Here is a 17,047-nt window from a genome sequence, read left to right as displayed (position 1 = left end):
ACGTGAAAGTTGCTCAAAATGAAGAGACGAATCCGGATGCGCAGCCCGTTCGTCCGCCACGCATCCCTAGCATAGCGAACACGCAACTTTTCCCCTCCGATTCATTTGTCCGAAAACGCGAAACACCGGGAATACTTTCCCGGATGTTCCCCCCCTTCACCTGTACCACCTCGTACCGCGTTAGGGCACGCCTAACATCACGCCTTGTCATGTCATGCATCGTCATGCATTTGTTTGCATTATATTTATTGTTTCTTCCCCCTCTTCTCTCGCTAGACACCGAGACCGACGCAGCTGCTACCCAGTACGACTACGGTGTTGACGACCCCTCTCTCTTGCCAGAGCAACCAGGCAAGCCCCCCCATTGATCACCAGATATCGCCTACTCTTCTCTCTACTGCTTGCATTAGAGTAGTGTAGCATGTTACTGCTTTCCGTTCATCCTATCCTGATGCATAACCTGTCCTTGCTACAACTGTTGTTACCTTTATCTGCAATCCTAATGCTTAGTATAGGATGCTAGTTTATCATCAGTGGCCATACATTCTTGTCCGTCTGCCATGCTATACTATCGGGCCGTGATCACTCGGGAGGTGATCACGGGTATATACTATATACTTTATACATGATACATGTGATGACAAAAGTCAGGTTGGCTCGTAGGAGTACCCGCGAGTGATCCACAGATTGGGTCTGAAAGGACGTTTGTCCCGTCGGCCCTCTGAGTGGATCTTTGTGGCGAAGCGACAGGGCAGGTTGAGACCACCTAGGAGAGAGGTGGGCCTGGCCCTGGTCGGCGTTCGCGGTTATTTCAAAATAACACGTTTAACGAGATCTTGGTATTTGATCTGAGTCTGGCTACTGGCCTATACGCACTAACCATCTACGCGGGGACAGTTATGGGCACTCGACGTCGTGGTATCAGCCGAAGCCTTCGTGACGTCAGCGACTGAGTGGCGCGCACCGGATTGGACCGTAAGCTTGCTCTTGTATTAAGGGGGCTAGTTCTGCTTCCGGCCGCGTTCGCAACGTGCAGGTGTGCAATGGGCGATGGGCCCAGACCCCTGCGCCATAGGATTTAGACCGGCGTGCTGACCTCTCTGTTGTGCCTAGGTAGGGCTGCGACGTGTTGATCTTCCAAGGCCGGGCATGACCCAAGAAAGTGTGTCCGGCCAAATGGGATCGAGCGTGTTGGGTTATGTGGTGCACCCCTGCAGGGAAGTTAATCTATTCGAATAGCCGTGATCTTCGGTAACAGGACGACTTGGAGTTGTACCTTGACCTTATGACAACTAGAACCGGATACTTAATAAAACACATCCTTCCAAGTGCCAGATACAACCGATGATCGCTCTCTCACAGGGCGACGAGGGGAGGATCATCGGTTAGGATTATGCTACACGATGCTACTTGGTGAACTTACCATCTACTCTCTTCTCCTGCTGCAAGATGGAGGTTACCAGAAGCGTAGTCTTCGATAGGACTAGCTATCCCCCCTTTATTCCGGCATTCTGCAGTTCAGTCCACCGATATGGCCCCTTTACACATATACCCATGCATATGTAGTGTAGCTCCCTGCTTGCGAGTACTTTGGATGAGTACTCACGATTGCTTTCTCCTTCTTTTCCCCTATCCCTTCTACCTGGCTGTCGCAACCAGATGTTGGAGCCCAGGATCCAGACGCCACCGTTGACGACGACTCCTACTATACCGGAGGTGCCTACTACTACGTGCAGCCCGCTGACAACGACCTGGAGAAGTTAGGAGGATCCCAGGCAGGAGGCCTACGCCTCTTTCGATTGTATCCCAGTTTGTGCTAGCCATCTTATGGCAACTTGTTTAACTTATGTCTGTACTCAGATATTGTTGCTTCCACTGACTCGTCTATGACCGAGCTCTTGTATTGGAGCCTTCGAGGCCCCTGGCTTGTAATATGATGTTTGTATGATTTATTTTATTTGTAGAGTTGTGTTGTGATATTTTCCTGTGAGTCCCTGATCTTGATCATACACGTTTGCGTGTATGATTAGTCTACGATTGAATCGGGGGCGTCACAGACCTTGTAACATTTGAATGAAGATAATCAATCTGTTGTTGTATGTTCTGCATATCTTTCTCCATTTGAGATGCCTCAGCCTTCAGATTGATAGAGACATGATTCAGACAAAATAGCTAAATTCAAACATACAAAGCCAAGGAAATACAAAATAAATAAATCAAGAGGCATGCTATCAAGTGAATCTTTTAGAACAATTCATATCAAGGTTCACCGATTATGTCATTTTTAGGAGATAGCCCAACTTCTTCTGAGGAACAGGTACAAAGTGGTAACAGTTAGCTCACGTGAAAACCAAAAATGTGATTAGTCCAGTTAACAGGACTGATGCTCCCTTATTGAAAACAAACTATTTTACGATACAACTTATCTCTATTGTATAGCCCAAGGGGAATCACACAAGACATGGGGTACAAGGAAGAAAACATAGCCTAATACAGACTCCTAGACCAATACCACTACTTAACACACACCCTTGGATGCTCTATAGCACTGCATTTGAAGAAGCGCATCTTGAGAGTGTCATTGTGGCATGGAGAGCCTTCAAAACCTGTCGAGTCAAGCCAAAGGGGATAACCAGAAGATGGTGCATCGAAGGAAGACACCGCATCAGTGGAAGATACAAGATAAGTAACAAGAGAAGATGAGTTATCAAAAGATGGCACACAAGATAATGAAGCAACAACAACAAAGCCATTAGTCCCAAACAAGTTGGGGTAGGCTAGAGCTGAAACCCATATGATCTCGCAACCCACTCATTGTTCTAGCACATGGATAGCAAGCTTCCATGCACCCTTGTCCACTCGTTTTCCTCTCTCAGATTTTGACCATCTTATAGATGTCCCTTGCGCCTTCCTTCGTGCCTAACCGCCGGTAGAGGTCCTCATACACCTGAACCCCTTGCTTCAGTCACAGCTCGCTTTGCGGCCTTCTATGCCACCTTGTACTTCTCCCTGTTGTCCGCACTCCTATCAAGGTAAAGGCGTCTGAAAAACTCTTTCTTCTCCTTAATAGCCGCCTGGACATCATCTCCACCACCAGGTATCTTTAGCTTCGCTTTTACTTCCCCTGGACACTCCAAACTCCTCTAAGGCCAACTTAGGAATGCAAGTTGCCATCTTCATCCACATATTGTCTGCATCACCTCCTTCCTCCCATGGAACCTCTTTAATGACCCTCTCCTTGAACGCCTAAGCTACCCCCCCCCCCCCTGAGCTTCCACCACTTCGTTCTAGCGACTTTGGCACGCTTATCTCTGAAGGAAATATGCCCTAGAGGCAATAATAAAGTTATTATTTATTTCCTTATTTCATGATAAATGTTTGTTATTCATGCTAGAATTGTATTAACCGGAAACATAATACATGTGTGAATACATAGACAAACAGAGTGTCACTAGTATGCCTCTACTTGACTAGCTCGTTGATCAAAGATGGTTAAGTTTCCTAACCATAGACATGAGTTGTCATTTGATTAACGGGATCACATCATTAGGAGAATGATGTGATTGACTTGACCCATTCCATTAGCTTAGCACTTGATCGTTTAGTTTGTTGCTATTGCTTTCTTCATGACTTATACATGTTCCTATGACTATGAGATTATGCAACTCCCGTTTACCGGAGGAACACTTTGTGTGCCACCAAACGTCACAACGTAACTGGGTGATTATAAAGGTGCTCTACAGGTGTCTCCAAAGGTACTTGTTGGGTTGGCGTATTTCGAGATTAGGATTTGTCACTCCGATTGTCGGAGAGGTATCTCTGGGCCCACTCGGTAATGCACATCACTATAAGCCTTGCAAGCATTGCAACTAATGAGTTAGTTGCGGGATGATGTATTAAGGAACGAGTAAAGAGACTTGCCGGTAACGAGATTGAACTAGGTATTGAGATACCGACGATCGAATCTCGGGCAAGTAACATACCGATGACAAAGGGAACAACGTATGTTGTTATACGATCTGACCGATAAAGATCTTCGTAGAATATGTAGGAGCCAATATGGGCATCCAGGTCCCGCTATTGGTTATTGGCCAGAGAGGTGTCTCGGTCATGTCTACATAGTTCTCGAACCCGTAGGGTCCGCACGCTTAACGTTCGTTGACGATATAGTACTATATGAGTTATGTATGTTGATGACCGAATGTTGTTCGGAGTCCGGGATGAGATCACAGACATGACTAGGAACTCCGGAATGGTCCGGAGATAAAGTTTGATATATGGGATAGTAGTGTTTGATCTCCGGAAGGGTTCTGGAATTCACCGGAAGGGGTTCCGGATGTTTTCCGAAATGTTTGGGCACGAGAACACTTTATCTGGGCCAAAGGGGAAAGCCCACGAGGCTTTTGGAAAGTGCAAAAGGAAGTTTTGCGGAGACCAGAGGCTAGACGCCAGGAACCCTGGCGTCTAGGGGGTAGACGCCGGGAACTCTGCGTCTAGCCCTGGAGTCCGAGAAGGACTCTTGCCTTTCGGGTGAAACCGACTTTGAGGAGGCTTTTACTCCAAGTTTCGACCCCAGGGCTCAACATATAAATAGAGGGGTAGGGCTAGCACCAAAGACACATCAAGAAACACCAAGCCGTGTGCCGGCAACCCCGTCCCCTCTAGTTTATCCTCCGTCATAGTTTTCATAGTGCTTAGGCGAAGCCCTGCAGAGATTGTTCTTCACCAACACCGTCACCACGCCGTCGTGCTACCGGAACTCATCTACTACTTCGCCCCTCTTGCTGGATCGAGAAGGCGACGACGTCACCGAGCCGAACGTGTGCAGAACTCGGAGGTGCCATGCTTTCGGTACTTGGATCAGTCGGACGTGAAGACGTACGACTACATCAACCGCGTTGATATAACGCTTCCGCGAATGGTCTACGAGGGTACGTAGACAACACTCTCCCCTCTCGTTGCTATGCATCACCATGATCTTGCGTGTGCGTAGGAAATTTTTTGAAATTACTACGTTCCCCAACAATCTCGCTGAACATGAATCCGAAAGTGGAAGTCAACCACCACAAGCTTTATGCTGAGGGAAAACACTCTCTGCAGATATCACCTTACTATCTAGGCAAGCACACATGTCTTCTCTTTTCGAGAGGATGAAATCAATCTGGCTAGTGTTGACCACTACTAAAAGTCACTAGGTGTGATTCTCTCTCTTTAAAGAGGGTGTTAGCTACGATCATGTCATAGGCTAGATCAAAGCTTAAGACATCTTGATTCCTAATGCCACGACCAAAGGTCCCATGCACCCCTTCAAGACCTGTGTTAGATGTACCCACGTGACCATTGAGGTCTCCTCATATGAAGAGCTTCACACCAATAGCTACACTCCTAGCCATCTCCTCCACGCCTTCCCAGAACTCGCTCTTGGTGTTCTCATCATGGCCTACTTCCGGGGCATGCACGCAGATAACATTGAGAACTAAGTCCCAACTACCAGCTTGACTAGGATAATCTGGTCCCCATGCCTCTTAATGTCTGCCACTCCATACTTGAGGCTCCCCGTGTACCACTCCATACTTCAAGATGCCTATTCCATTTCTGTTTGGAGTCGTCCCCGTGTACCACAGCTTGAATCCGGTATCCTACATCTCCTTTGCCTTTTGTCCACTCCATTTGGTTTCTGGACGGATAGCAACACCTCTCCTCACCACTATATCAACTAGCTCTCGAAGCTTAACTGCTAGGGACCCTACGTTCCAGCTGCCTAAGCGGATCCTCCGACGCTCGGCTATCTTCCTTACCCTTCGCACTCGTCGAGTCAAATGCAAAAACCCTTGCTCAGTTTCCACTACACCAACGAGTCGATGTAGTGCGCCACTAAGGATGCAACGATGCTTACTTGCCAGCGTATCCAGATCAAGATATGGCGCGCCACCAGGGGGTGAGTGCCCGGCCCTTGCCCATTTGACACCACACCCGGGTACCGATATGGCACGTTGCTGAGAGGGTTACGCCCCAACAATTTTATTTTGGGTTTCATCTCCATAAGAGTGGCTAATTTTTGACGTTGGCTCGCCAAGCCTATCACAACCCTCCTCCTTTACCCGGGCATGGGACCAGCTATGTTGAGACAACACAAGAGAATGAAGCATTGCGTAGAAAATCATAGCCCATGAAAACCCGCGGCTAAAGAAGCTCGGCGGCAAGAGAATGGGTGCGACAACGCAAAAAGAGGCCACAAAAATCCCATATAAAACAACAAGGACCAGAAAAGGCCACAAATTGTATAGAAAGGACCATGGCGAGAAAAGGGAGGCTCGCGTATCAAGATTTGTTAGACAAGGATGACATAAAAATATGAAATAGCAACGGATTTGGTGGACGTAGCGGAAAATATAGAGCTAGAAGCTAGGAAGCACACACAAGATGAAGATGCAAGAGCCATCGTGGATGTGTGAGAGGCTACGAAGGAGGCCGTGCAGGTGGAGGAGCAGCGATGAGTAGCAACTAGCGAATGAGCATGTGCAACACCAATAGAAGGTGCATGGGCGAGACGGAGTCAAGGAAAAGATCACCGTCAAGAATCACATAACATTGAGGAGGGAAAACAGATGTCGGATGACTTTTTTTTTTGCTAAAGGAATCTAATAGGCACACATAGGAGCCAGACACCCTAAGTAGTACACCAGCGGCTGAGTAGTACGCTAGCAGCAGCAGGCAAGTATGCTAGCTGCAGCTGCAGCTGCAGGAAGAGTTGCACGCGGGGCAGCAGACAGAGAGAGCCATGCTGGGAGACGCAGCGGCGGGAGCAAAGCAGCAGCAAAGCAGTGCTAGTAGCAGAAGTAGGGAGAGCCAGGCGGAGGGCCACGGGCAAGCAGCACAAGGAGCAAAAGCTAGAGCCTTGGCGAGCAGCTTACAGCCTCAGCCTTGGCAAGCAGCGGTGGCAACGGCAGCACAGGAGGCGATATCAGCGAACAGCCGCAGGAGAGAGCATAACAGGCGGCCGGCAGGTGGACCGCAGGAGGGAGCGCGCTGCAGAGGAAGCACACAGCCAAGCCAAGGATCTTCTCTATAGTAGTCCTGTGCTAAATGTCTAAGGCGAGGGCTACGCCTTACAATCCCGGGCACCATAGCACTGACACGTATGTACATCAGAAAGACGCCCTAAGAGCCATGTTCTCCCATTGTTCTGGCTCCCCTGCTCCGTGCTAGCTGTTGTGGGTCCAGATTGCAGCTCACTCCTTCGCTGCTCCAGCCTGTGATGTGCTGTGCACTTTTTAGGGCACTCCCAATGCTTGTATCTTCACAAAGTTTCATTGGTAAATATCTGATGTGACACTATTTAATGAGGAAATAGGGAGCAACCACATCTTAATCTGGATATATATCTTAGCACCAAATCCAAAACATCTCATAACTTTTCTCTCAGAAAAGACACTAAATGAGGGTTGTTTTATATACAACAGTAAGATATAGTGCACTGAGACTCCTATATGTAAACATCTATTTAATGTCATCAGATATAGCTTAAGATATAGTGCACTGGGACTGCCCTTAGAGCCATGCTGTAGCTACAGCAGCCTGTACTAGCTAATATTAGCCTGACATGCAGGCTGTTGTGAATTGCAGTGTACTTTATCTTCACCAATTCATGCAGGCTGCTGTGATAGCCAGACTCAATGTTTCATACTCCCTCCATCTGGATGTATAGGGCCTAATACGCATTTCATGATTTACTTTGACCATCAGTAAGATTAATACTGTATTAGATGTAGGTATAAAAATTATATTACTGGAAACTCCTTCCAAATACGAGTTCGACAATATACTCTTTGTAACACATATCATATACTATTGGTCTAAACAATGGTCAAAGTAAATCTCGAAATACGTATAAGGCCCTATATATCCGGATAGAGGGAGTAACACTATCTATTAACTTCATACTTGTAAGGTGAATTTAGTTTTTATGGGTTTTAGATAACAGCTCACTTGAGTAGATTGCATATGCTGCATTTGGAAATCACGAAGTTGTGCCTGCAATTGATTCAGGCGGCCATTCTTTCTCTGCAGCATGTGTGCACCACGCTCATGCTCCGCCTCTAGTTCTATCTCCCGCTTCACAGCCTGTAAACAAAACATGAAGAATTGTTAAGAAAGACAAGTTAAATAATTGCACAATCATGTCCATAGCAGATAGATGCCCATGGTGTCAATGTCTTCAAAATAAGGAATCAGTTAGTGCGGGTGTTTACTCAGAAAGGAGAGAAAATGACTGAATTTACATGCACGCGTTATATTCAAACAAGATTACCAAACATATAATCCTTAAATTTCAAAAAGAAGTATTACTAGGAAAAATTAAGCTGCCAACAATAGGAATCTCAACACTTCATGATGAGTGGCAATATTTCGAGGCAAATGTTATGAACATATCACTGAGCCAGAAATTACTGCAGATTTAGTTCTGCAATAATGACCAACATCAGAGCTTATAGGCTTAATAAGGACTGAAGACACAAAGATATGACAACCAGAAGGATTGCAAAGACTTGACGGTCATAACTTGCTACATTTATCATGACCATCACTTTTTTACTTCCATGTACAAAGACAACAGAGCTGTATGTGGCTCTACCACCTATTGGTCCAAATACAGCTGCTTTTTCTGAACATACCGGATGCTACATCATCTACTCACATACCTCAGCAATGTTATTTTCCATACTTTTCTTCATGTTGTTCTCTTCACGAGTCTTACCCACCAAAGATCTGAGATTTTCTTCCTTTTCAATTAGTTCTTTCTTCAGTTTATCAATAACAACCTAAAAGGTTAAAAAATAATTCAGACATAACAATAAGCTCCATTAAATATGACTACTATTTCAGAATATGTATTTTCAAACATAACTATACAGGATGGTTTTGGCACACTATTGCTGTAGTTCACTCCATTAAATATGACTTGAAATTGGCCCTAGTCAAACAAATGACGTTCAAATTGGCAATAGATGTATGTGCCAGCAAGCTTGCATGGATTTATTTTGGTTTACCAAAAAAATTACAGTAAAAACACACCGGTTATTCTAGAGGATACAATGGCACAATGGGTTCCCAGTAAAAAGGACACGACTTACTGTATTTCGGTCAATTCTTTCTTGGCACGCAGGAGCTCGCCCTTTGAGTTTCTGGAGTTTCACTGTTTGTTCCTCAATTTGCTGGTCAACTTCATAAACCCATGACCAGGCTAACTTTTTCTTCAAATTATCAATTTCATGTGCTATCTCTTCTATGTGTTCCATATTCTTTATCTTCTCTCGTAATTCATCAAGTTCTCTCATCACTGGCTTAATTGACTTCTCCAGTTCTTGAACATCAGAGTCTGCCTTGTGCACCTGATCTCTTATTGTCTCAAGCAACTCTTTGAGTCGTTGAAGAAGAGTAGCCTTGAAGAAGAACTGCAACAAGACATAATGTATGGACAGTGAAAGAAAAGGAATAATGCTCAGAGTTATATCAGAGAAGGGATATAGCAAGCACAGGTATAAGGCAGAATTATGAGCTCAACTCAGAAACAACATTGCGTCAAATAGCAGTTCAGTTCACGGGTCATACACTCATATGAAGTCGTAAGCTACCAAAATATATCTGTTCTGGCATTGAATACATAGAGTGTCGTGTTCTCATAAAATGATGATCGATTGGAATATATAAACATGCTAATTGGTTACCTGCACAACTAGAAAGATGTCGAGAGGCAAATGAAAATGCAATCATGGTATTATACAAACTGACTAACTGAAGGCGTGCTTCATGGTCGAGTACATCTAAAAGCGAATAAAATACCATGGAAACCCTGCGGAGTACGACTATACAATTCCATTTACGTTCGTCAAACCATAGATATTCCAACGCATCAAATAAATTAGGGAAAGCACACTTATTGGTATAATGGTAAATTGATTACCTTAAACTTATCCTTGTCATTTCCTGAGTGCAGAAATTCTCTACTTTTGTCTTGACTCATAATTACACAAGGATTTTCAACATCAATCTGAAAAGTTGTGTACGCATCAGGATGTGGAAATATAACACATTCATTACATTCTAACAAGGTACTTCCACAGAATGGTACTCCCTCCGGTCCTTTTTACTCTGCATATTAGAATTCTCTGAAGTCAAACTTCACAAAGTTTGACCGTATTTATATGAAAAAAATATCAACATCTGCCATGCTAAAGTTATACAATATGAAACTTTAAGTCATGACACATCTATTGGTATTGATTTAGATTGTGAATGTTGATACTTTTTTCTATAAAGTTGGTCAAACTTTACGAGGCTTGACTTCAGTCAAATCTTATATGCGAACTAAAAAGGACCGGAGATTTTCTGCGGCCATGCAAACATGTACAGTATAAGTCAAGCACAACGAACATATAGGTCTTTTGCCAACATGAAAAGTTGATAGAACCAAGGATGGGAAAGATGTGATAATTTAACATTAAAACTTGAAATAGCCATTAAATAGAATAAAGATATGCAGCCAGGACACAAGAATGGATAATCAAATAAGAAATGCAACAATCCTAAGTTCAGAAATGTATCATCTCTGAATAGCAAAATACAACTACGTGAGAACTCTGAAGGGTCACAGAGAAATACGATTACCCTTAAAACAATACAAGTTGACAAAGTGAGAATGGAAACCTAAAGTACTAGTATGACAGCTAAAAGAGATCTAAACAACTTTGCAGGAGAAATGCTTACAATAGACGGGCACAACCAACAACTGGGAGGAAGAAGGATCAAGTATGAGTACCATGTTGATCTTTTAAGATAGTAGAACTAGATGACTTGGTAATCCTGCGCTCCAATTTAATTAAGTTTCCATATACGTCAGGCTTGAACGCGTCTTCCCCTTGGTTGTTGATGTCAACAGAAATTGCTGCATCGCTGTGATTTAAAGAATAAACTATTTTTCAATCGATCACAGGAAGAGAGATATGACAGTCGGAGGATAAATGCAAAACCATTAACCAGAGGTTGTACAGTAGAAACATATTACGTGTGATCGATGCAGACATCAGCTCCACAATCATCTATAAGATGATAACTACTGGAACCTGTACAGTCATTTACCCAGCCAACATTCTGATTTATTGTTCAGTCACTCAGCCGGTGGTTGACCATTTGGAATTGTTTAATATAATTTTATTCGACCAAGGGCAGTTCTTTGGTGAACAAGCAGATTCAGCCGCTATTTCACCAATTTGCAAAGGTCTAACCCCAGAGACTGTCTGCTTTTAATAGGCAGGCTATCTGTTGGATATTTCCATCAAAATCTTCACGATAAACTGAGTAATTATGCTACATGTTTATTATAGGGCAGAATGTATACCTGCATATTTTCTGTTAAAAGAATACTATGTGATCCGAGCAAATAGAACGCTGTCTAGATTTTCTGAACATGGATGAAATTTTGAACCAAAATTGTGTTTTTCTAACCAAAACTATAGGTACACATTTAATACCATAATACACATGTATGAACTTTTATGGGTCTTTTCAAACATGTGTCCGTATGGCACATGCTGCAAAGTGAAATTATTGGCAATCTGCCTAGTGCAGAGTACAACTCACTTACTCTGTTAGTATTAACAATTTGGTGTGTGACAGTTTGTGCCCTGTTTGAAAAATACATCAATTATAATACGATAGAACAAGACCGGTCTTTAAGTTTTCTGATAAATCATGTGATCTCTGTTCTTTTCTCTGAAGCATACAACTGTGGCATGGTCTAAAAATGACCCCGGCAGATTTTCAGCTAAGAAATTTTGACGATTGTTAGCGTCATGTGCAGTGGCAAGGGTACGGACAGGTAACTTGGTGTGTGGTAGTACAGCAATGCATGTTGTTCATATGTTCAACAAATATTTTCATATAAAATCCACCTGAATACTAGTAGCAGGTAGCAGCATTGCACTGCTTGTTAGGATCGACAGGGATTAGACCCAACCGAAGAGATTGCCTAGCCTTCAATATTCCTAGGGCCTTGTTCAGTTGCATTGGGTTTATTAAGGGGGATTAAAGGGGATTGTGAGGGATTAAATCCCCTGTAAGTCAAATTCCTCCCCAATCCCCTTCAAACCTCTCCAGCCCCCTTGGGTAAGGGATTAAACTAACAAGCTCTAAATGTTTTGCAAAACGAGAGGAATTTGCACCACACAGCAGCTATTCCCAACGAAAAGCTATCCTCGAAGCAAAATCTTTTCTTTTTGGACAATGACTCAGCAATCGACAGTTATTTGCAGAAAATAAAATAAAAGATGTGAGCGGGTACAGAAGGCGGACGCGACCTGCAGCCAGTCTTGATGAAATCTTTGAGCGTGGCGGCACGCTGCGTGTTCTTGGCGCGGCAGCCGAAGGCGATGCAGAGAGCCGTCAAGATCGCGCTCTTCCTGCCTGCGCCGGCACGAAGAAGAAAAGGCGCATTGGTGAGAGGGGGATTGGGGAATGGGGGGAGGGGGGCTAGGGTTTGAGCGGAGGCGTACTGCCGTTCTGGCCGATGATGAAGTTGACGTGCTGACCGAGCTCGATGTCGAGGCTAGAGTGGCACATGAAGTTCTCCAGCCGGATGCGGGAGATCGTCCCCGCCATCGCCGCCGCCGCCTTCCTCCTCGCCGGCAGTTGGCAGAGATTTGGGGATTTTCCGGGGGTTTGGACTTCTGGTGTGGGGGACGGCAGCCCGTCGAAACTGAGGAATGGGCCGGGAGACTTCGCGGTGTCTGGTCACGGAGTATAACCTAGAACCTAGAACGACTCAAAATCTCCCCTCTCGTTAGGATTTTTCCTATCCTCTCGGCGGCGGCGTTGCCCCTCCCATAGAGAACGCATCTCCCCTGCTCCTCCTCGCCGTGCCGGCTGCCAAGGCTCGCAAGGGTCTCGGGGCGCGATGCGGGTGGGGTTTTTGCTAGGGTCCATACCGCCAGCGGATAGAAACCCTCGGGCAAGAGGAATCAATGGCGACGACCCCAACGGGATCGGTGGCAACTTCTGATCTGGAAGAACTGATGGCGGAGTTGGGGCTAAAACAAGATGATCTGCGGGATGTAGTCATCGAAGAGGATGAACTGCCACGGGAGGCAGCCCGGTGGATGGCGCTGGCTAGGGTTCACACAGATAAACCCTATAGTCAGTGTTGGTTCTATAGGAACATGCGTGTGGCTTGGGACTTGGCCCGGGAGGTGAAGATCAGGCCACTTGAGGACAATCTCTATACAATGCAGTTTTCGTGTCTTGGGGACTGGGAACGGGTGATGGAGGAAGGTCCATGGCAGTACAAAGGGAAAGCCGTGATCATGGCACCTTATGATGGCTTCACGAAGCCCTCGTTGATCAATCTCAACAAGATAGATATTTGGCTTCAGATTCATGACCTACCAGACGGTTTTTTCCCTAAGGTCAAGGCGTTGTCGGCTACAGTTGGTGATTTTATCTATGTTGAACCAAAATCCCAAGATTTTGAAGGAAATTTCGTCCTTGTCAGGATCAAGCTAGATGTCACCAAGCCCCTCAAAAACGCAGTGTCGCTGGTGATACGCAAGAAGGACACCGTGGAGACATCTTCCGTGTGAGATATGAAAGGCTGCCAGATTGGTGCGCAGTCTATGGAAATCTTGGACATACTTTCAAGGAATGTGGAGATGGGGCGCACCCTCCAAAAGCTCTTGTGTTCAAAGATCTCCGAGCAACCTGGTTCAGGGGACCAGGCAGAGGCCCGGGTGAAGGCTCAGGAGACAGGGGAGGCCACGGAAGAGGCAGATCAGGAAGGGGGCGTGGGCGTGGATCTTCACAACACGACTCTCCTGAGCAAGACGAGCACGAGGGACGAGATAACAGGGCTTTTGATGTTACAATGGAGGAAGCAGACAGGAACAGGAAGAGGGGTGTGGCTACTTCTGAGCTGAAAGGTTCGAGGACCGTCCCATCATCCTCGACCTCAGGGGTGATGCCACCTCTACTGCCACCACCTGAGATCCCACATAGCCCACCACCGAAGCAGGAACCCAAGAGGAACAAGCCGAGTCCAGCAACCCCTGACAATGCTCTGGTTAAGAGCACAGTTTCAAAAATCAATGATGCGCTTTTGGCGGGCCCCCTCAGTGTGCCGCGCCCAGCGCAATGAGTATCTTATCCTGGAACTGCCGCGGGGCTGGCAACCCCGCGACAGTTAAAGAGGTTCATGACCTAACGAGGCGGTTTGCCCCCTCTATACTTTATATTTTGGAAACTCAAATAGAGGGTACGAGAGTAGAAAATCTAGTAGACACACTCGGTTTCAATAAAAGTTATGCAGTTAGTATCTCTGGTAGGAGTGGTGGACTTGGCATTTTTTGGAATGACGAAATAAAATTGGAAGTTGTTGGCTATTCGAAGTACCACATTGACACTTTGATTGATGATCTTGCTGAAACTCCAGTAAGGGTTACTTTTGTCTATGGGGAGGCTCAGGTCCCCGAGAGATACAAAACTTGGGATATGCTCTGTGGTATTGCAGGTTCTCACAGTAGGCCATGGGCCGTGGTGGGAGATTTTAATGAGGTACTGCATGGTCATGAACATGATGGAGTAGGCAATAGGAGTCAAGCCCAGATGGATACATTCAGAGATGCATTGGATACCTGCGGCCTTTCTGATATTGGTTACACAAGGTTGAATTGGACCTTTGAGAAGAGGGTAGCAGGAGGAACTTATACAAGGGTTAGGCTGGATAGATGTGTTGCAAACAATGAATGGCTCCTCAACTTCCCGGCCACCAATCTTGAGCACAAAACAGCTGTCGGGTCGGACCATTTGCCTATCCTGCTCCGGCTATGTGACGTGCATGCATGCAGCAGTGGGGCCAGATCCTTTAAATATGAGACTATGTGGGAGAGGGATGAGAATCTTTTTACTGTGGTCAGTAGCAGATAAGCAGAGCAGGCGGGCGACACTGTGGATTCGCTTCGCGGAAAACTAGGCGAGTTGGCGGGCGACCTCGCCAGATGGGATAGAGAACACACTTTGGATCAATGCAGTCTAAGATTCATCAATTAAACAATGCACTTCAGGTGCTGCGCTGCCAATGGGCGCTCTGGCCCAAGCCGTGAGGAAATCAAGGTATGTGACAGACTGATTGAACTTTATCATCGTGAGGAGATCCTGTGGCGGCAGCGGGCACGTTTGGATTGGCTCGTTCACGGGGATAAAAATACATACTTTTTCCATCTGAGAGCAAGCCGCAGACGGAGGAAAAATAAAATAAAAATGTTGCAGAAACCAGATGGCCAATTGAAAGAAAATGTAGTAGAGATGGAGGAGATGACTATAGAGTTCTACAAAAACTTATACACGTCTGAGGGGGTGCAGAACATGGATCGGGTAATTGATACGATACCAGTTAAAGTAACACCTGAAATGAATGACATGCTCAATGCCTCGTATAGCCAGGATGAAGTGAAAAAGGCTCTTTTCCAGATGTTCCCTATCAAGGCCCCGGGGCCTGACGGCTTTCCGGCGCATTTCTTCCAACGCCATTGGGACATGTGTGGCGCGGACGTGACCAAGGTGGTACTGAGAATAGTGGAGGGGACAGAATCTGCTGAATGTATCAATGAGACAGTGCTTGTTCTAATCCCTAAGGTAAAAAATCCAACACTGTTATCACAGTTTCACCTGATTAGCCTGTGTAATGTGCTCTATAAAATTGCCTCAATGGTTATATCGAACAGATTAAAGGTTATCTTGCCTGACATCATATCCCAGGAACAGTCAGCCTTTGTGTCAGGTAGATTTATCACTGACAATATCATAACTGCGTATGAGTGCCTACACTTCATGAACCGCAATAAGGCAAAGAAACATCAAACATGTGCTTTGAAGCTCGATATGATGAAAGCTTATGATAGAGTTGAATGGGCATATCTAAGGGCCATAATGCTTAAGTTGGGCTTCACAGAAACATGGGTGAACATCGTCATGGGTATGGTAAGCTCTGTAAAATTCTCAGTTATGTTTAATGGAAGGAAACTTCAAGAGTTCAACCCTTCACGAGGAATCCGACAGGGGGACCCGATATCTCCATACTTGTTCTTGTTAGCAGCAGAGGGCCTTTCGTGCATGTTAAAATCAAGAAGTGAGTCACCAAACTTGGGGGGGGGGTACAAGTGGCACCGTCAGCGCCGCAAGTAAACCACCTTTTGTTTGCAGATGACAGCCTGCTGTTTATCAAGGCGAATAGTGGGGAAGCTACCAAGGTCAACCAGGTTTTGGAAACTTATTGTCTAGCCACAGGGCAGTGTGTCAATACAACCAAGTCTTCGGTGTTCTTCAGCAAGGGAGTGCCAGAGAGCACTCGAATTGAGGTAAAGGACCTGTTGAATATACCAAATGAAACTCTAAATGAAAAATATTTGGGCATGCCATCAGACATTGGAAATTCCAAAAATGGTGCTTTCAAATACCTCAAAGATCGTTTATGGAGCAAGATACAGGGCTGGATAGAGAGGACAATGTCTTTGGCGGGTAAGGAAGTTTTGGTGAAGTCGGTTGCCCAAGCAGTGCCAGTTTTTTAAATGTCATGCTTCAAACTTCCTAGAGGCTTATGTGAGCACCTAAACATGTTGATACGGAAATTCTGGTGGGGGAGCAAAGACGGACATCATAAACCACACTGGGTCTCTTGGAAAGCGATGACACAGCCAAAAGGAATGGGTGGCCTAGGTTTCAAAGATTTTGAGCTTTTTAATTTGGCTATGCTAGCTCGTCAGGCGTGGCGTCTGCTTCAAAATCCTGATTCTCTGGCTGCACGTGTGCTAAAAGGAGTGTACTTCCCAAACTCATCTATACTACAAGCCACGCTAGGGGGTCACCCAAGCCAAGTGTGGAGAGCCATCATCGAGGGGAGGGATATCTTAAAGCAAGGCCTTATAAAGAGGGTTGGAGATGGCCAGTCTACACATATATGGGAGGATAACTGGATCCCTAGAGAAGAGATGATGAAACCATA

At 45.5% G+C, this 17,047-nt stretch overlaps 1 protein-coding gene and 1 pseudogene across 1 annotated transcript; one reads left to right on the top strand and one right to left on the bottom strand.

Moving 5' to 3' along the window:
- Window positions 1-12,657, bottom strand: part of LOC125514855 (structural maintenance of chromosomes protein 6B-like) — a 44,891-nt pseudogene extending 32,234 nt beyond the window's left edge.
- A 1,995-nt stretch (window positions 12,658-14,652) lies between these two features.
- Window positions 14,653-15,149, top strand: LOC147963638 (uncharacterized). The gene is made up of 2 exons (XM_087529649.1): window positions 14,653-14,958; window positions 15,111-15,149. The coding sequence occupies exons 1-2, from the start codon at window positions 14,653-14,655 to the stop codon at window positions 15,147-15,149; spliced, it is 345 nt and encodes a 114-aa protein (XP_087385775.1).
- The last annotated feature ends 1,898 nt before the right edge of the window (window positions 15,150-17,047 follow it).

The sequence above is a fragment of the Triticum urartu genome, chromosome 6A, assembly GCF_056163025.1.
Source record: "Triticum urartu cultivar PI428250 chromosome 6A, HENAU_Tu73, whole genome shotgun sequence".
Lineage (NCBI taxonomy): Eukaryota > Viridiplantae > Streptophyta > Magnoliopsida > Poales > Poaceae > Triticum > Triticum urartu.
The sequence above is the reverse complement of the archived record's forward strand: the minus strand, read 5'-3'. Positions and strand labels throughout refer to the sequence as shown.